Genomic DNA, 20,521 nt, shown 5'->3' on the forward strand with positions numbered 1-20,521 from the left:
TAGTCTCAGGTAACTTTAATGAAAGTGTCAGCAGTCCCTTCCCCCCACAGTGGTATATAGATGGTTGAGCTCAAAAGCAGAAATGCAGCTGCTGAGACCAGCCCCCCTCCAATGGAAGGTCAGCTTGCCTTGTGAGGGAGCCAAACTCATGGCTCCAGACCCAGGGCCAAGGGCTGGGAAGCATCATTTCTTGTTGCAGCATCTGGCAGCAGTGCCTCGTGGAAGGTTGCATCTGGGCTCCAGGCCTTCCCTGCCCCATGCTGGCTTGGCCAACCCACAGGCCTGCATGTAGCTGGGGATCCCAAGTGACCACAGCCACTGTGGCCTAGCGAAGGAGCGCTTTTACAGCTACAGAAGAGTGGTCATTCCATCATTAAACGGCACACATTCTATATAAATAAAAGTAAAAAGGGGAAGGAGGTGGGAGAGGGAACGGAAATTGGCACAGACATTGATATATTGCTTTCCAGTTTCAATGCGACAGATGCAAATCATGAGAAACCAGGGGAAAGGGAAGCAAGGGCTGGATTTAGCTTTTCTAAGCAAAGCGTCTTCCCGTTGCAGGGCTGGAGGTTTGCTGAGATGGATGGGGACGGGAGGCCAGGCCGGAGGAACCCCAGGGAACCCACTGAGTCCAGAAATGTGCGGAGGCCGGAGGACCCTGCTCCCTGCCCTTATCCCCCAGGAGAGCGGCACTGCTTTAAAACGGTGGGTCTGCTCTCCTTGAAAGAAAGAAGTAAAACTAAATAAATACAGTATGCAGACGTAAGACCTTCAAGTGGCTTTGTTTTCTGTCCCCTGGCTCGGCAGGTCCACAGGCAGAGGAGAGAGCTGCCCTGAGACATGCTGGGTGAGCCCTCCCACCTCCCCAGGGACTTGGGTAGGATCATGGGACAGTGGCACTCGCTACTGGTGTAATCATGTGACAGCTAAACACCTCTTCCTGAGTCGCACCATGGCTTCCCTCCTCCGGTTAATCACATCCTCTCTTCCTGAAAGACCAGCATGGAAACTCTGCCTCTCACAGTTTCTTTTCTCCTTGCTCCAACCCCTCTTGTTTAAAAACGGACACAGTATTCATAGACTTGTTTCTTCAAAATACTTAGTGGCTTCCTAGCTCTCTTTCAAGCCAGACGCTCAGGAGGGTTACCAGGAATGTCAAGTGCGTGGAGAGCGGGGAGCGGGGGCAGGTCTGTCCTTCCGCCCGCTCTGGGATGGGAGCTGCCACCCTCGGCTGGCCTGTGGAGCAGCCCATTCCCAACCCCCGGTGCTCAGGAGGCTTTGGAAATGGCTCCTGAAGACAGAGCTGGCGCTTGGAGGAAGACAAAATGCCGCTGGGACACAGACTGTCCACAGAGTACATTCTAATATCTTATTAGGTATCTGAATCTGTTAGGAAAAAAATTAGAAACTATGTATAAAACTTAAAAATATTCAAGTATCAAAAGGCTATTCGGATCAAAGTTTAAAACAAGCTGTCAGCAAGATGCTGCCGAGGGGAAACTTTTACAAAAATTTACTAAGTTTGTTCAGCAGAAAGGGAGGAACTGAAGCAGTCTAAAAGAGGGGACGATTTGGGGGAGAGTGAGGGCACAAGGGGCGACAGGCTGGGGTAAGCTAGAGATCAAGATCAAGGCCTTTTTCAGCTGAAGAGGACGGCGTGCGCCCAGCGGGGTGGTTGGGATGGTGGGCAGGGGTCCCTCTCCCTAGAGAACGAGCCATAAAGTGCGCAGCCTGGGCCGCCCGCCCCCTGGTGTCCGGTCCTGGACGTTATGTGGAGAGCTGCATTCCCAGGGGCACATGGTCAGCAAAAACAATGTAACAGGTCAGAAAAGGAAGAAACCCATTTCTGCACAGACTTCCTTCTAGAAAGAAAGAGAAGGAGGCGAAAGGGGTCAAATGCTACACAGTGTTGACTTAGCTTTTCAAACCCTGCTACATACAGGAGTCGAATTTTTAAGTCAGGAAAATCTAAGTGCCCCCACCCACACAGGGACAGGGCTGTGGCCCCCACGATATGAAAGCAGCAGCAGTGTTTATTCAAGACACGATAGTGAGGGAATCTGGTCATGTTCCCTTCTCCCTGGAGAGGGTGCATCTTGACAAGTGATCCAGTAGAAATCTTTTAAACTCTGAAAAGTTCATAAAAACCACTCCCTTCGCCTGGTCTGTGGCCAGGCCTGCACTCTGAGCCGTGCTGGCTTTGGGGCGCCCTCTGGTGGCGGTATGGAAAACCAGAGTCTGCGGCCAGCTGGGAGCTCACAGGCCCACAGGCTGGGGGCCCAGAACTGCCCAGGCCACTTGGCCTTTTGCCTTGGGAAGCTAGCTAGCTGTCTCTTGGAAGATGGCCTGGCTCTTGGAGGTGGCCCAATCACTCCTCAAGAAGATTCGGTCCCTGCTCTGTGGATGGCCTGTTTCACCAGGAGTTTTCTAGGCTGTTCTGCCAGCCTCTTGGAGATGGAGTTGGGTCTTTAGACTTCAGTGGAAAATAGGATGCTCTGTCTCTTGCTGTCTGGAGCAGGGATGGCCTCTAGCTGCAGGAAGTACAGCAGCACCTGGACCTGCGGGGCACAAAAGGACGACGAAAGCAGCTTAGATGGGTGCTTACAGTGCAGGTGGGAGGTCTTCCTGGCCAAAGGCAGAACCCGGTAACTACAGCCATAAGGCCAGCTCAGCATGCTGAGGGCTCCTCTGGTGACATGAGCCCCTCACAGGAAGAGATCTGGGTGCTCCTGGAGGACCACCCTGAGAAGCCCAATGAGGTACAAAGGCAAGAGCTCTCCCCAGTCAAGTCCCTCTCCCTGGCCATCTCCCCTGTACAATTTGAGTGGCAACTGGCAGGACCCAGGGTGGGACAGGCAGAGGCCGAACCTCTGTGAGGCTCAAGCCTGTCTCCTCCTACCTGGGACATGACCTCCAGGGACCAGCTGTCAGTCATGGAGATGGGCTGGCTGGGGTTGGCAGGGAGCTTGCTCTCCTTCTCTGAGGGCCGGAGCAGCGTGGGGCCGAAGACCGTGGCAAGGTTGTGCAGGGACATCTTGTTTACTGTCTCCTTTTCTGCCACCCTGAGGAAGGCCAAAGCAGAGGGTGCTGTTGGGACATGGCCTTCAGGACAGAGGTGAGGCAGAGGGGCCAAGTCGCCCTGGAGTCCTCAGGGAAAGTGGTGAGGGGTGCCACCCCTTCCTGCCTTGGTCTGGCTCCATAGCACAGCTAACCTGCCCTGGTTGTGCTGCAAACAGAACCACCGTGGCTCTTCTGGGTCTGAGGGGCCCAGAACGAAGAGTAGTTGAGGCCAACAGGTGTCTGGGTCAGCTCTGCGCCATGACCTGGGGGGTGGGGTCCAAGCACAATGCTGGCCTGTGGCCAAAGCACCTCACTCTTAAGGCTGTGGTGCAGAGGGGGAGGGCGGTGGGGAGGGAAGAAGTTAGCCATGGCTCTAGTGCCCAGAGTGGGTAACCCCAGACGTGGGGACAGAAGGCACCAGGTGTCAAGGAGTTTGATGGGAGCCAGTGGGGCACAGAAAGAGCTTCCTCTTGCTGCCTGGAGATCCTGGAGCCCCAGTCCCCCGAGGAAGAGCTGGGGTTACCTTTTCAGATGGTCGAGAAGGAAGAGGAAGGTCACCAAGTTGGCTTCTGGGAGTGACAGCAGCAAGTTAAGCATGCAGCTCTCTTTTGCAACAGGGTCTGAAAGAGCTGTGGGGTGTGTGTGTGTTACTTCTTGGGGTCACTGGGCATAGGACAATCCAAGGCTGTCATCATCCTGGTTCATCCAACACTAGCCCTAGTCAGGAGCCTGTGACAGGAGCCTATGTGGGGACGAGTCCCTTTGAACACCTTTTCTCTAGCTGAAAGGGGCCAAAGGTACCACAGGGAACACCAACTGGACCATTCCCACCTCCTGCTCAGAAAAGCCCAAGGCAAGGGAAATGAGGCACGGAATGAAACAGGCAGCCTGAGGGGCAGGGGGGCTACGAGGCCCTGGGGGCTCCCTTATCACCCTGTGCACGATGGGGGAACCAGGTCCCCTACTGAATAGCCCCGGAGGCAGGACGCAGAGGCTGCAGCTGCCCCATCTATACACCAGTGCCCCAGCCTGGACACTACCCTCCAGGTTGACTTGGGGTCAGCTTGGGTTTGCAGGTGCTGATGTGCTAAGACCTGGAGTTAGGGGAGCAGAACAGGTGTTCTAGTGAGGAGGAGGCAGCCTCCAAGACCCCACCCCCAGGCATGTACTCGCTCAAACTATTTGCAGGGACGGGGACAGCAGGTGGCTGGAGGACAGACAGAGGCCTTCTAGGACCGACCTGGTTCTGGGTCCCCCTCAGCACACGCAGAATTTGGGCTGAAACACAGACCATGGCAGAGGGGACACACTGGACAAGAGGGGGTGGGAGATGCCTCCCACACACTCACCGATGCCCTCGGCGAAGTTGGGGTAGAACTCGTCGGTGAAGAGGGGCTCAGGCAGCTCACGGAAGTAGAGCTTCAGGGTCCCAGCGATGGCATTGACATCCATCTCGCTCATCATCACGGACACGTCCTTGTTATCTGGACAGAGCACAGAAGTGGAACTGGCTACTCTCAGATCCTGAATCGGGTTCTGCTCCCCGTGTCTGGCTGACTGCTTTCTGGGCTCTTCTCCTTTTAGGAGCTCATCTTGAACTTTCCGGGCATCCTCCCCATACCGCCCTGCTGGGCAAGGGGCAGCCCAGTGAAGGACAGGCAGGGTACCTGGGCAGGAATCGGGTGGCTCTACCCTGTGACAACTGCCCAGCTGCTGGTGTTTTCTGGTAACAGGAAGACACTGGATTATTTGTTCCATTTCAGTGTTTAAGCCAGTGCTTTTCCTTTGGACTCAGGTGGCCACTGGCCCTCTGCGCCATAGTTCAGGCCCATTCTGGTCATGGGGAGGGGGTGGGGCTCGGTCTTCCAGGGCTCCAGGCCAGGGAGGGTGAAGTATGTAGCCACTCCGAGGGCCCTCTGGGGTCATGGTGTCTTTGGCCATTGGGGCTGTTCCACCAATTTCGTGGTGTGTGAAGGTGAGGGAGACAGAGACACCTCAGCACCAGCTGGGACTGCTCCCCTCAGAGCCCTCAAACTGCTTTACTACTGGTCAGACCGCACTGACCCTGGGCTTCAGTCGGCAGCTCTCTGCCACCCCAAGGGAGAGCAGGCTGAGCCCCAGCAAAAAGGCCCCATGGGAAAGCCCCGGTCCAACTTAGTAAGAGCCAGGCATGGTTAAAGGGGTTAAGAACCGGTATCTGGGGAAATGTCTCCCATATTTTTTCTTCTCATTTTCAATGACGAGAAAGTGCGGAGTGTGATGTAACAAGCACGGGCCACAGAGGGCGCCCTGAGAGTCAGCATGGACTCCAGGCCCACATCTCCATCCCACACTGCCCAGGGCTGACACTCACTGACGTCGAAGGCCGCCTTCAGTGCCTGGATGTCCGTGGCCACACCGGACACGCGGTAGATGCCCACTTCCTCCATGCCCCGGCGCTCGATCTCCTCCACGCACTGGCGCACAATGTAGGGCACCTTGGACCTCTCCCTTCTGCGGGGAAGGGGAAACACCTTTAGTGCCCAGCAGCCCTGGTGTGAGCCAAAGTGGGGTACAACCACTGCTTATTTGGACACCTGGAGATGGGTGATGATGGTGCCAGGTGTGAGCTGCACACAGAGCCTTGTCTGCTCTGTGAGCTCATGACTATCATTGCTTATATCTTATCAGGGCCTCTGCATGAGCTCCAGGTAGCCAGACAACCTGGGAGTTGCACACGATCCTGGGGGGGAAGGTCAGGAGTGAATCGGATCACAGGAAGTCCAGTTAAACGATCTCAGGCCTTGGGTCAATAGGTAGTTGCACAGTGTCATGGAAAGCAGTCTGGTCTCTGAGTCGGGAGATGGGACCCAACCCTGGCCCTGTCACCCACTTGCTGTATGAGGCAAATCCCTGGCCCTTCCAGACCTTGGCAAGAGGTGAGCCCAGCACACAGCAGGTGCTCAACCAACATCTGCCTTGTGCAGGACTCCAAAGGGTTGACTAACACCAGTGCTCAGAAACCTGTCATTTTAACTGCTTTTCTCTTCCAAATCCTAACAATGGACAATTCCAGCACTTCCACGTAGGACCCTGGAGCAAAAATGCTTCAAAAATAGGAGATGGTGCCCTGGCTGGTATGACTCAGTTGGTTGGACACTGTCCTACGTAACAGGAGGTTGCTGGTTTGATTCCTGGTCACGGGCACATGCCTGAGTTTTGGGCTGGATCCCTGGCAGGGGGCGTGCAGGAGGCAGCTGGTCAATGTTGTGCCTCACATTGATGTTTTCCCTCTCCCTCCCCCTCTCTCTAAAAATCAATAAACTTTTTCTTTTTTTTTTTAAAAAAGGGAGATGGTGCTGTTTGGAGGGCTGGCTTCAGTTTAGTTTATTAGCAACTGGATTCAGGAGCCCAGCAGAGCTCTTTCCAGAGCCACCCTCATTAGCAGTGTTTACTTGGGCTAGTTGCTGACAGAATCCTCTCTGCTCACACCCAGAGTCTTCCAGAGGTGCCATGGGAACGGCTGGGGTGCAGCTGGGGGTGGGGAGCAGTGTTCCAATACAATTAGGTGTCTGGGAATGCCTGACACAGGCCTCAGCCTGGATGACCAACAAGGTCAGGGGCCCAGCCAGATTCCAACTGGGGAAGTGAATGAATTCTGGGAAGAAGCGGCCTATGTCCCTGAGAACTGCTCTCAAACCAAATACAGGCTTCTCCTCGTGACTGACCCATGACACAGGGGCAGGGGTTGCCATTATTCAACAGGAACCCAGATCACGACAAATTCCAAGTGCGGGAAGAAAACCCTGTCCTTGCACAGTTCTAGGAGTCATGGGGGCCAACCTACCTGCACAGGAAAGGAACAATGACAATCCTTAGTTTACGGGGCTAAGTTTTGCCGTAAACACGGGAGGGCAGCTAAGCACAGTGCCCCCATGGGCCTGGGAGGCATCCTTGTGCAGTGACCATGCTGTGCACAGAGGGGAGACCCACACTGCTCTTTCCTCTAGAAACACCTTGGTGGGGGACAAGAGGCCTGAGAGCCCAAGCCCCTTGACACTCACTTGGTGACCACAGCAATCTTGACTCCGAAGACCCCTGTCTGTTTTCGGGAAGGCATTCTCTTCAAGCTGAACTCCCTGCTGGTGAACTTAACCGAGAGCTTCACTTCAATCTGTGGGAGAAGGGGAAAGGCCCTCTCACCCTCTGGGCCTCACAGCCCGAGTTCCCAGGGCAAATCTCTCCACCCCTGGGGAAAGCAGGACCAAATCCCAGTGTCAGGCAGGACAGCCCTGAGAGGAAGCCCCAGCCCAAATCAGCAAGAGCCAGGATGGTCAGGGTGGGTTAAGGACCAGCTCCTGCAGAACCTGCCCCCACAATCCCCACTGCTTCTTTTTTTAAAAACTGAGATATAATTGACATAAAACATTTTATTAGTTCCAGGTGTACAATATAATAATTAGGTAGTTGTATATATTGTGAAACAATCACTATAGTCAAGTCTAGTTAACATCCATCAGCTTACATAGCTACACACTTTTTTTGTGATGAGAACTTTACCCCCTCACCTATTTCTCCCCACCCCTGCACTCCTCGCCTCTACTGACCACCAATCCGTTCTCTGTATGTTTCTTAATCATAAAAAAATAACTGGAGAAAAAGTTCAGAGAATACTATAATAAAAAGCCATGAATCATCTACCAAATGTTAACATTTTGTCATATATGCCCAGACCTCTTTTGGTGTGTGATAGTGTTTTTTTAAAGGGCACTGAGGACTAATCAGGGGTGTCAGCTTCCATGGGCAGACCCCAGGGCTGAGGCGCCGCCTGTCCTGGTGGTGTCCCTGGAGCAGTGTTCGGGAGGGGTGCTCAGTGCCTGGCTGATGACTGCACTCCAAACACCATGCAGATCCCCTCTTGTGCAGCGATTCTGTTCTTCAGGGCCTCTCCTTCCTCCAGCCTCACCCCCCTGCAACACTAGCCGGGGCCATGCTAACGTGCTGGGGGAAGCTAATGCTGGCAGAACCCCGTGGGTACATACCCCATTCATGGCGATGACGGTCCGCTGCCAGTCTCTGTCCTGTAGGGCCTGGGGGTCCAGCTAAAAGCAAGGAGTCATGATTATCAGAGCCCTGGGTCTGTGCAGAGGTCCTGCCAGGCAGCAGCCCAAGCCTGCTACTCTCCACACCTAAGTCGGAACCAGAGTTGGACCTCGGCCTGCATCTCTATCCAGAGGCCAAGTGGGGCCCATAGAGAAGACAGGACCTGCTGGGAACCGTAGAGCCCTCCTGTTCCCAGACCTTTGTGTCTGGGGCCCAGGTTCACCTTTTGTATGAAGTAGGAACAGCTCAGGGCCCTACACCCTGCTCCTCCCACCAACCTGTCCAGGTCGGAGCTGCAGTCCATGCTGGCAGGTCAGGAACTGGGGGCTCCATTGCCTCCCTCATCAACCTACAGCTCAGCTAGGGCTGAGTAGTAGTTGGTTTAAGTGAAATTTCTGGGAGCCCCGTTTCAGTAGCAACTTCCTGGGGGCAATACCATCCAAAAGTTCGGGCCACTGTTCCTCCCACCGTATGCACTGCAGTCTGGCTGCAGGATCTTGTGCAGTAGGGGCATCCAGCCTAGGCCAGTCTTGTGGTTTGGAGTCTGGTCCAGAAGGAGCCAAAGCCTAGCTCCAAAATACAAAGCTAGTGAGGGGGCCTCAGGAAGGCCCTCTAAACACCTACCCCCCGACCCCGAGCATTGCACAAGTACTGGGCTGCAGGACTACGCTGTTTAAAGTCACCTAACTAGAAACCTCCCCAGGAGATTCTGGTGTGAGGCCAGGTCAGAGAGCCACTGTCCGATACCATATAACCTGCCACTCCTTATGTCATCATCCCTGGCTTTGGGCGATGGTTCATTTCTACTAATAGGCAAGCTCATAAGAGCAGAGACCATGCCTCATGATTTCTGCACGCACACACGTGTACAAACACACACACACACGACAGTACTGAGCCTAGTGCTAGGCCTAGAAAGGCATCACACGTCTATCCACTGTAAGGGACCCAACAGGCCACAGCTCTCTGGGCCTTGTGCAGATGAGGTGGCTGGAAAACAAGGCCCGGCTGCCTCTACCTCCCAGGAGAGAAGGACACCAGGGCCCTTCCACACTCGGGCCAGTAGAGCTCTTGGCTTTCCACCAAACGAGAACAGCATGAGGGGAGCGCATTATTGCCCCATCAACCCCAAACCCTGTCCTGGCCACCCAGGGAGGAAGGGAGAGTTCAACACCACTGCTGGGAGTTTGAAAAAAAGGGAAACAAGCAGGTTCAGCAGAAGAAACTCTTCTCTTTCCCTCCACAGAACGGTAATCACTGGGCCCCTTTCCTCTCAAAAACTGAGAATTGGCCAACACAGCTGACAAGCAGAGGGACAGAGAAAGGAGATCACTGAGACATCTGGGCAGCAGAGACCCTGCCCTGACTGTCCCCCGGGGAAACCACAGCCCACCCGCGCCGGCCCACCTTGCCCTTGCACATGAGGTTTCGAATGTGGGTCCACAGGGTGGTGCCTCGAGCACACAGGTGCTTTTCGGCACAGGCCGCCCGGCTCCGGTGGAAGTACCGCAGAAGGCCCCGCATGGCGGTGGGAGCAGACAGTGTCTCTCGCATCCTCGGTCCTGCTGATCTGAGAGGCGAGCACAGCTGGGCAGGAGCACGAGGAGCCCCTGGGCCTCTGCAGCCTTTTGACCAGGCTTCGTGGGAAGCCCCGCCCCAGCAGCCTGACTTGCCAAGGTCAAAGCTTCCTATTACTCTTGAGTTTTCTACATTTTGTCTGTTTAGAAAAAACACCCCCACTAGCAGCCTATTGGTTACGGGAACTCTGTTGTGTCATAGGTTTCTCTAAAGCCCAGAAAAGCCCAATTTCCTACTCAGGTGGCTGGCTTCCTGTGGGTACGTTGGGAAAAGCTGAGTAACATGGCTATCTGGCCAGGCCATCTCATGGTAGGAGGTGCTCCGGGGACACCCCCAGGGCCTGCACCACCCCCGCTACTAACCCCAAATATGGCATGCGCTGCCTCAGGTGGACTCAAGGGCGGAGGACACCCCATGCCCCTCCCCCTGATGAGGGGATTCGGTGCCACCGTCTGCCCCCACACTGAGGTCCCTATCCACCACCACCTGGCCCAGAGGCTTCAGCGGGAGCTGGCCTACAGAGTGAGACCTGGGCCCCGGTGCCGCAGATGGTTCCTCACTGGGTCCCATCCCTCACAGGGGCCCTGGATGGCGACTCCAGTAGGAAAGGCCAACCCCAGGCTGGCTCCGTTCCAAAGAACAGAGCGTGCTAAGCAGAGCGGAAGTAGCATGAAGAATAACAACACTGGGGCCGAGACGCTCGGTCCACCCCCAAACGACATTCATGGCTGGCAAGCTCTCGAGTGACTATTTAAAGCATCGGAGAAGTAAACAAGCGGGGGTTTGGAAAAACAGATGACCCACAGTGAGGACCAGGAAATGGATGTCTTGGGAAAATGTGAGAGAGCTCCGGATTCCCCCTGCGAGGGTCGCAGTTACCACTGGGAGATGGGGACTGGGTGGTGGGTAATGTCTGCTCACACGCGGTGTTCTGGGGAGAATGGTCTGGATCCTGCTTGTCCCCCCAGGGCTGGGCAAGATGTGGGTCTCAGAGGAAAAAGTGTGGGCAGTGGGCCTGGTGGCCGGCTGCCCCGAAGTCTGCCTAGAAAGCTACCCTTTGCATCCATTCCAGGGAGGCGGTGGGTGGAGGGGCCAGTCCAGGCAGGGCAGACACTGAGTGCTGCCCTGTAGCAGCCTGGCTGAGGACCAGACGCTGCCCTGCTTGCTCCATAGCGGGCAAGGCCAGATGGGTCTCTGGTGGACAAGCACAGGGTATCCTCTCACCCACCCTCAGCGGAGGGGGGGAGGGGGGCAGGAAGGAACTATCCACAGGAGGAAATGCCATTCGATCCTCCCTCGCCTCCTTGGAGACTGCTGTCACCGCCCAGAATGGACCAACAGGGCTTCCCCAGTGCTTCTGACTGAGCTCCACACATCTGCACCATCACTTTCTCCGTGGGGTGGGTTTTCTAAGGAACAAGAGAACCTCCCTGGAACAGAAATCTGGTTGGTTCTGTTATTACCAGAGCCTGTTCTCTTGGGGTCCATCACCCACAACTTTAAACTTTCTGTCCTTCTCTGATCCCAAAACCACATTCTAGCATCACTTAAAAAGATAAAGCAGCCCTGGCTGGTGTGGCTCAGTAGTTAGAACATCAGCTTGTGCAACAAAGGGTTACGGGTTTGATTCCCAGTCAAGGGCACTCGCCTGGGTTGTAGGTTCGACCCCCCACCTCAGGAGGCAACCTATCGGCGTGTCTCTTTCACGTTGATGTTTTTCTCTCTCTCTCTGTCTCTCTACCCCCCACCCTCCCTCCCTTCCACTCTCTCTAAAACATCAACAGAAAAAAAATCCTCAGGTGAGGATTAACAACAACATAAAAGATAAAGCAACCTCCCCTAGGATGGCTATGATCAAAAAGAGACTGTAACAAGTGTTGATGCGCGTGTGGAGAAACAGGCACCCTCACACACTGGATGCTGCAGCCACTCTGGAAAAGTAGGACAGCTCCTCACAAAGTTAAACTTGGCTGCCCAACCCAACAATTCCACTGCTTGGTATCCACACAGGAAGAACAAAAACATCCGTACACAGAAAGACTTCTGTACACATGTTCACAATAGCACTAACTGTAAGTAAGAGCTCTGAGCTGGAAATAGCCCAAGTGTCCGTCTGGGTTGTCGGCGAATGGATAAACAAAATGTGGTATACGCATGCATATGACGGATTACGATTCAGCCATAAAAGGGAATGAAGTACTGATACTTGGTATGATGTGGATGACCCTCGAACACATTAATGCTAAGTGGAAGGAGTCAGCTACTGAAGAGCACAATATAGTATGATTCCACTTATATAAAACATATAAAATGGGCAAACCCATAGACAAAAAGCAGAGCAGTCTGGGTCTGGAGTGCAAACAGAGAGTGACTAAATGGGAGCAAGGGGATCATTTTGGGGTGATGGAAATATTATAAATCTGGACTGTTGGTGATAGTTGTACAACTCTGTAAATTACTAAAAACTTATACACTTAAAATTGGATGCATTATATGATGTCCCAGTTAAAGAAGAAAAGACAGAGGGGCCCAAACCGGACCAAAGCAGAGCAAGGAGGGTCTAAGATCACCAATGCCACACTCTCCCCAAGGTGGCAGTGGGACGCTTCTTCAGGATAATCCCAGGGAGTCTGTACAAGAAGGATTTGCTCATGTGATTTTACACATTCACAACTTTTATAGGCTAAAATGTTCCCCAAATGTTTGTTAAAAGCAATCATTACCCATTTTACGTTCCTGGTGCAAGAGACCCAGCCCCCTCCAGGTAGGTGTTTAAGAGGTGACATCAGTTTCTTCCCTGCTCACGTCCCTGGTACATGGGCTACAACTCATCCATCTGAGCCCCGAAAAGCACCCAGGGAGGCACCTGTCTTCCCAGGCACACAGGGACCCCATCGTGGTGAATGACAGTGTGGACAGAACGTGCATGGCCCTGTAACAATCCTCTGTGACAGCAGGTAGGACTCTCAGTGCCTTTATAACAGTATCTGCTGTCCCTGACCACCCTACTGAAAACCAGGTCTCCCCTCGCCCCATCTCCTTCCTGACCCACGTGTCCCCACAGCTCTTACCTTTATTTTGGTTAATGTTTACCTCCCAAGCTAGAATGTAAGCTCCGTGGGGACAGGGCTTTTGTCTGTTTTACCTATTGTGGTATCTCGGTGTCCAGACACACATATATAGTATATATAATTTAAATATATTTAACATGCATATTGGCACAGAGTGAGCATTTACTACATGCACGGGGGCTGCTGAGAACCAGGCGCCTACCCTCTTAGAGGTGAGGCCCCGAGGGGTATCCATGGGAGGGGAGGCAGAGTCCAAGGCTTTTCCAACAATAAGGAGCAGGGGCCAACTATGCCCTCTGGTGGTCGGGGATGCCACGGAGGAGGTGATTTGCCAAGTCTGGACTCCATGTCCATCTCCGCACCTTTAACTTCTTAAAAAAAAAAGATGGTGCCCTGCTGGTGTGACGCAGAGAACTGAGCATCACATGCCCTGGCTGCGGGCTCGGTCCCCAGTAGGGGGCGTGCAGGAGGCAGCTGATCTACGTTTCTGTCTCTCCCTCTCCCTTCCTCTGTCTCTAAAAATAGATACAACCTTTTTTTTAAAAAAGATGGTAAACTAGATATAACACAAAATTTACCATTTTGACCATTTTTAGTGCATAAGTCAGTGGCATTAAACACATCCACAATGTTGTGCAACCATCACTACCATCTATCACCAGAACTTTTCACCAAACACTCTATACCAACTAAGCAATAACTCCCTGTTCCCACCCTCCTCCAGCCCCTGGAAACCTCTACTCCACTTCCTATCTCTAGGACTTGCCTACTCCAGGAACTTCGTATCAGTGGAATTATATAGTGCTTGTCTTTTCTGTCTGACTTATTTCACTTAGCATAAGGCCCTTAAGGTAATCCACACTGCAGCATGTATCAGAATGTTCTTTCCTTTTTATGGCTACATAATATTCCACTGTATGGATATACTACATTTTGTTTATCTACTTACCAGTTGATGGACACTTGGGGTCCTTCCAGTTTGGGTCTGTCATTATCAGCACTCTCCTGCCTCTTCCCACCCTCGATGGCTCTGGACCTCTTCCTGCCCCCCTCGGACACTCCTGGGGTGCTGTGCCTTCCCCACCTCACAGGAGGAGCTCTCCACTCAACTTATGAGTCAAAGTGTGTATAGGGGGCAGGGGGCACCTGGGGGGACATAGGCCATGCCATCCCCACCCCACCGCAAGCAGCAGGACATCGTGCAGGACTGCATGCGCCGCCCACTTGGCACTCTAGGAAGGCGCCTGAAGTTACTGGGAAAAGCTTGGTCTCAGGAAGGCTGGGTCCCAGGAGTCATGGACGTCCTTGCCCAGGCACACTCCACACAAAAACAGCACCCATGAGGTTGGGGAAAAAGAGGACTGGCCGGGGTGGTGGGGCGTCATCGCTTCTCCTCCTCCTGCTTCCTTCTTCCTTCCTCCTGGGCAGCCCAGTTCATTAACAAGCTGCTGGGAGCCCAGGTCTCCCGGAGCCAAGCCAGCCTCCTACGGCATGAGTCACAAACATCCCCTACGGTATGCTGGGATTCTTTCCTGGCTGATGATATTGCTCAAGGGCCAGATTTCCCACTCAGCCCTTCCACAGAAGCAGAGACAGGGGGTCTGCCTTCTTTACTAACAATGACTACAAATACTAGTAACAGCAGCCACTGACACTGAAGGCCCCCACCCCAGTTTACAGGTGAAGACATAAGTTTGGACAGCTGGAATGATGAGTTGCCCAAGGTCACAAGAGGTGTGGCATCAGAGTTGACAGAGTCGCTCCTTGACTAACTTCTAGCCAGGCTACTCTGAGCTCTGTTTTCCAACTAGGCCTCATCCTTGGGCACATCCTCGTGAGCCCAGTTTTAGCAAGAATCCTGCTAACTCAGTTTAGCCAGAATCCCCCATCCCTGATACCTGATCACTCTTGACAACCGACTAAATTTCTTATCCCACCAACCCCAGGTGATGTCTGATCTGCCCCTGGCCTGCCTTTGACAAGAATTCCAATAGGTCCATTCAGCCAGAATCCGCCTGCACCCTTCATGTTTTCTCTGACTTCCACCCAGTGACACCCCCTCAGGTTGTGTCCTTGGCTCGCTGTGGTGTTCTGCGAAATGTTGGTTCAGGACCTGGGTGTGGGTGAGGGTTTCCCAGGCTGCAGGCAGATGCAAACATGGAGAGGGAGGAGAGCAGTAGTCATCAAATACTATGGTAGAGGGTGAAGAACTGAAAGGACCCAAGCTATGACTGTTACCATCACCTGGTAGGTGCAAGAACATGCTGGCTCTCTAAGGAGCCCAGCACCAGGATGCTCACGGAATGGCAAAATCTGGAAACTGCTTTAGTGTCCATTAAGAGCAGAATGGCCATCCATGTGGCTGACTCGCTTCATGTGATTCCCCATAGAGCCAAGAGAGTGAAGAATAGCTATGTGGAAATAAAGGGCTGGATCTCAAGGACATGGTGGGGAGTCAATGCACAAGCTGTAAAGCAGTAAGTATCCATATCACACGCGCGAACCACCTCCACACAATGAATGCCCCATCTGTCAAGGTGGAACCCACGCCAAGCTCACATGGAGAACCCTGGTGGAGGGAGAGACCTGACTGGTCTCAGATCCCTGGTCAGGTCCCCAGAAGTGGGATGAGTGATAAACACTGCCTTGTATTTCTGCTGCTTCTGTTTGGAAGCCCTGCTCTACGCCAAGATCCTACAAGTGACCTGATGAAACTTATAGCTAATGGTAAGCAAGGAGGAACCATACCCTTCTCACTCAAGATCTAAGCCACAGGCAGGTTTCACGTCCAGGACATCTACCGAGTGGCTGTGGACCAGGGGCTGGCGTTGGTAGACCATCCCCAACTGAGACAGGGGCCGAGAATCCTGTCTTCCCTGTGCTGGGCAAGACTGCTGCACTGCTCCCCAACACAGACCCAAACCTTAGTATACTCACTGGAGCATCCTCCCACCAGCACCTGGAATGGCCAACCCACTCCCCCTGGAGGCCTCTCCCCAGGGTCCGAGGGTACCAAGGGGAGCAGGAAGCAGTTAGTGCCCACCTCCAGGGCAGGGCTGGGAGAAGTTGCTTAGCTGGGTCTGGTAGGATACACTGTAAGGAAGCAGATACCGGGGCTTTCTCCTATGGAAAGCTGAAGTGTGCAGAGGAGGCCACAAGAAACACAGCAGGTGGTGCAGCTCTTGTCTGCCGAGAAGTGGGAAAGCAGGGAGGGCTTCCAGGGCTGCGTAAACTTCTGAAGGACTGAAGGCTGGATGGTTTTTCCTGAGGACTCGGGACCCCTCGCTGGTCATGTATGGACACTTATTCTTGGCCAACCAGGGGGTTCCTATAACAACTCTTGGGGAGAACCTGTGCCTGCACTGCAGCCCCTGGAACTGGGGACCAGAAGCCAGAGAAGGAGCGTCAAGCGGGGTGGACTGAGATTTCTGTGCTCTTCCCAGAAGCGCTGGCCTCATGACTGCCAACTACAGCCCACGGCACCACCTAACCATTTGTCTTGAGGGACCGAGGCACAGCTGGAAAAACAAGTTGAACTGAACTTCCTTTGGGCACAAGATGGAACCTAACAGCCACTCACACGGACAGGCAGACAGACGGGCAGAGGCGGCGGCAGCCTCACCTGGAACTGGCCCTTCCCCATGATCCTGTCCGTGCTTTCACCATCCTCCTTAGTGATCTTCGTTTTGTTGTAACACTTCTCGTAGCACAGAATCCTCAAGGTCTGGGAGCCTTCTAGCTCGATCTCGAACTCCTGCAGCTCCAAGAAAAGGAAAGTCCCACGTTAACAGGCAGGCCCAAGGTATGGGGGTCAACGCCATAGGCCGAAGGGATCTCTGAAGGGCAGCTCCTCACAAGACAGCTTCCCCTCTGGCCCACGAGGACCGGGACCCCTTCAGTCCTGGGATGCAGACCCTCAGGCACTACATCCCTGCAAGCATCACACTGTGGCCCTGACTAGATGCTTCTGGGAGCTCTGAATGACTCTCAAACCTAATCCAAACTCCTTAAGCCAGCATCTCAAAGGGCAGGGGGTCCCCACAGGGGCCGCATCAGCTCAGGGGAGCTGGTCACAAGTGCAGACATTCTATGTATGGACTTTGGGAGATGATGACATATCAATGTAGGTTCACTGATTATAACAAATGTCCCACTCTGGTGCATCGATAGTGGGGGAGGCTGTGCACACGTGTGTGTCGTGGGGAAAGGGTATGGTGAAAAGTCTCAGTCCTTTCTGCTCAATTGTGTTGTGGTCCTAAAGCTGCTCTTTCTATAGTTGAAAGGGAAAAAAAATAATCGACCCAGGAAGTGATATAGGAGAGAGGGACTTAGAGGAACGACCTGCTCCCAAAGGCTTTCTGGTTGTCTGCTGTGAGGTGTGTGATGTTAACTTTCTCCTCTATCGTTCCACAGAGTTTTAGTCAATTCTGCATTTCACACCAATGCTTTTGTGGGCATGGGCTCTTGGTGGGAAAATGGAGACAAGTGAGGGGGGGGAAAAGATAGCACGTATTTCTGAGCCCGAATGGGGGTGGGGAGGGTGTGTGTGCCAGGAACAGGTAGCAACCCCCTAGAGAAGCCATATAGGCACAGCCAGGGCAGTTGCCAGGTGACCTGCTGCTGTGGAACCCCCTTGTTCCCTCAGGCGCCAACTGGCCTGCACCTGAACTCTCTGCATAATGTCTAGAACCCTCCACCTCACTGCCTGTCTGGTCATGACCCTCTTGCTCTCTGCAAAGGTTTCTGTGGTGGATCGACCTGGCTCTGGTTCCCCCTCATCACAGCAACTACATAGCCCTTTCTGCAGGGATGCCCAGAGCCGCAACGACCAGGCAATTCTATCAGCTTCTTGTGCCCCAGCCCTAAAGGGGCAGCAAGTCTAACAATCAGAGTAGTGGATGCTGAGAAATGAGACCTGGGTTCTGGTCCCACCACCCCACTAGTCACAGGACCTGACAGGGACCAGGCAGCCTGGTGGGTCTTGGCTTCCCCCTCTGCAGGGTGGGGGGCAGCTCTCTGCAGCCTGGCTGCCTCCACCACGTCATCATCATCCTCATCATCCTCATCATCGAGCCGGAGGCCCTGAGGGGCACAGCTGCTCCAAAAGCCTGGAAATGGCACCTCTCAAGGATCTGGGGACTTCATCAAGACTGGCCATTCGGCAATCATCCTTCACTCCCAAAGGTTCAAGGGAAGCCAGCTGGGGAAGCGGGTGACACAACAGCTCTCCGCGCGGGAGGAAAACAGAGTAGCAACCCACACACCCAAACCCGGGATAAACAAAGAAGACCCCTCCTCCCAGGTCTGCACCCCAGCCCTGTGGCAGAGCCCCACGCTTCCGGGAACCAAGCGGGTCACCGAAGGCTGGTTCCAACTTCAGAGGAAAAATGCGATGGAAACTTACCAAGTAAACACTAAGCAGTAACAAAGGCAGCACAAAAGGCCCTTTAAGTTCTTTTCCCAAACACTTCTCAGGCAAAATAGGTCATTTCTTTGTAAGGGTAAAATTCTCAGGAAGACATAAATAACATCTCCTGAGCAAGCCGCCCCCCCAGGAGGTTCCTGGAATGCAGGCTGCCCCCCCCCCCCAGGGAAACCTCTGGGGAGCCTCTGGGAGTTAGACCCTCTAAGGACAAAGTGAGCATCTGGAACTGCTGGAAGGGGCACCTCACCTCATTCCAGTTGGGCTCAGCCGTGTCCCTGTAGACGCGGGTTTTGGCTTTATTCACAAAATACCCAAAGGAGTCCACTTCCAGGGTGCAGTACAGATCTGTGGGAGGGCGACATGAGAGAGTGACTCCGCTGTTTCACACTACCCACATTTTCTATAAGAGCAGGCATCAGTTTTGAAATTAGAAAAAATGGTCTTTTCTTTTTTGAAAATGTTTTTAAAAAAACTGATTTTAGAGAGAGAGGAAGGGAGAGAAACATTGATCGGCGGCCTCTTGCAAGCCTCCTACTGGGGATCGAGCATGTGCCCCAACTAAGGAGTCGAACTGGCAACCTTCTGGAGCACGGAGTGACGCTCAACCAACTGAGCCACACCAGCCAGGGCTTGATTTTCTTTTTTTAAAATAAAACATCAAACGAGACTAGACCCTCACTCAAAGACTCCGCCACTCAGGTGCAGCTGGGAACCACCACCTCTCAGAACATTCGATCATTTGGTCACTCAGCAAACTCTGGCTAAAGCCCCTACGCGAGCAGGGCCCCATGCTGGTGGGCTGGGCAGAGGTGAATGTACCATCACCACCAGGGGGACACAGGATGAAGGCTGTGGCAGGTGGCTGGAGATGATAAAAGAAACTGCACTGATGGATATGACCAGTGAACAGTGTGGTGTTTTCTGGCCTGATCATATGGAGAAGGGTGGTGCCTCTCACTGGGGCAGGACTTAAGGATGACAATAGGTTCAGTTTGGGGATGCTGAGGAAACAGATGGAAAGGTGACAGATGGAGGCCAGGAGAGAGAAGTGGGGATGGAGTGGCAGTTCCAGGCGTCAACCGCACTGTTGATGGAAAGGCCCCTGGGAGTAGGAAGGGAGTTTGTGTTGTGAGGGAGGTAGGCCCGAAGGAATCCTGGGACACACCAGCATTTAGGGGACAGCCTAAGAGGCGCCCAGAACAATTATGTGTGCTGGAGCTTTGCAGAGGTATGGTTTGCATACCATACAATCCATCTATTGAAAGTGTACAGTTTGAGCATTTTTAGTAGATTTGAGCACTTGTGCCAACAGCACCACCATCATTTCGGGACACTGTTCTCACCTCCCTCCCGGCCCAAGTCCCAGACAACCACCGATAGGCTTTCTGTCTCTGTATTTTGCCTTCTCTAGAAACTTCATACACACGCAGCAACACATAGCCTTTTGCATCTGGCATCTTCCATTTAGCGTCATTTTTTTAGGTTCATGCATGTTGTTGCCCAAGTTGGCAGATCATTCCTTTTTGCTAGCAGACAGTGTTTTACTGCATGGATGAAGCAGGTTTTAGCATTCATGTCCATGTCTTTCTGTGGACATGTTTTCATTTCTCTAGAGTGGGGTTGCCAGGTCATGTTGAACTTTTTAAGAAACTGTGAAACTGTTTTCCAGGGTGGCTGACCCATGGTACAGCCCCCAGCAGTGCCTGAGGGTTCCAATTTCTGCACATCCCTGCCACACTGTTTATCTTTTTGATGATCACTGTCCCAGTGGGTATGAAGTGGTAGCTCTGTGGTTTTAGTTTACATTTCTCTTAAGACAAAGAGCATTCTTCCATGTGCCTATTAGCTATTTCTTTGGTGAAGTATCTACCCAAATCTCTCTTTTTTAATCCTCAACTGAGAATATGTTTTTATTGATTTTAGAGAGAGAGGAAGGGAGAAAGGGGGAAAGAAACATCAATCGGTTGCCCCCACACACACCCTGACCTGGGATTGAACCCACAACCTAAGTATGTACCCTGACCGGGAATATAACCCGTAACCTTTTGGTGCACGGGACAATGCTACAACCAACTGAGCCACCCAGCCAGGGCTCCACCTAAATCTTTTGCTCATTTTTAGAAACTGGCTTGTCTCTTTAGTATTGACTTGTAAGAGTTCTCTATGTATTTTGGATACAAAGCCCTTATCTCATAAAGGTGGTTTTCAATACCTCCTATTCTTTGGTTTGTTGCAGATTGTTTTCCAGCAACAGTGGGAAAGGAAGGCCAGTAGAACGGTGCCTGTCCTATGTCCCCCTACG

The 20,521-nt window shown here is 53.0% G+C and overlaps 1 protein-coding gene across 1 annotated transcript in view; it reads right to left on the minus strand.

The window, feature by feature from the left end:
- The window catches only part of BCR (BCR activator of RhoGEF and GTPase), a 105,413-nt gene continuing 84,892 nt past the window's right edge, over positions 1-20,521 (minus strand). The window contains exons 15-23 of the mRNA XM_087828459.1: positions 18,467-18,564; positions 16,417-16,548; positions 8,085-8,144; positions 7,107-7,216; positions 5,417-5,556; positions 4,413-4,547; positions 3,587-3,692; positions 2,903-3,065; positions 1-2,561 (exon numbers count right to left, since the gene is read on the minus strand). Of these exons, the coding sequence (XP_087684585.1) occupies positions 2,472-2,561; positions 2,903-3,065; positions 3,587-3,692; positions 4,413-4,547; positions 5,417-5,556; positions 7,107-7,216; positions 8,085-8,144; positions 16,417-16,548; positions 18,467-18,564 (1,034 nt within the window). The 3' untranslated portion in view covers positions 1-2,471. The remainder of the gene's footprint in view (positions 2,562-2,902; positions 3,066-3,586; positions 3,693-4,412; positions 4,548-5,416; positions 5,557-7,106; positions 7,217-8,084; positions 8,145-16,416; positions 16,549-18,466; positions 18,565-20,521) is intronic.

Source organism: Miniopterus natalensis, chromosome 20, assembly GCF_054644295.1.
Source record: "Miniopterus natalensis isolate mMinNat1 chromosome 20, mMinNat1.hap1, whole genome shotgun sequence".
Taxonomy (NCBI): Eukaryota; Metazoa; Chordata; class Mammalia; order Chiroptera; family Miniopteridae; genus Miniopterus; species Miniopterus natalensis.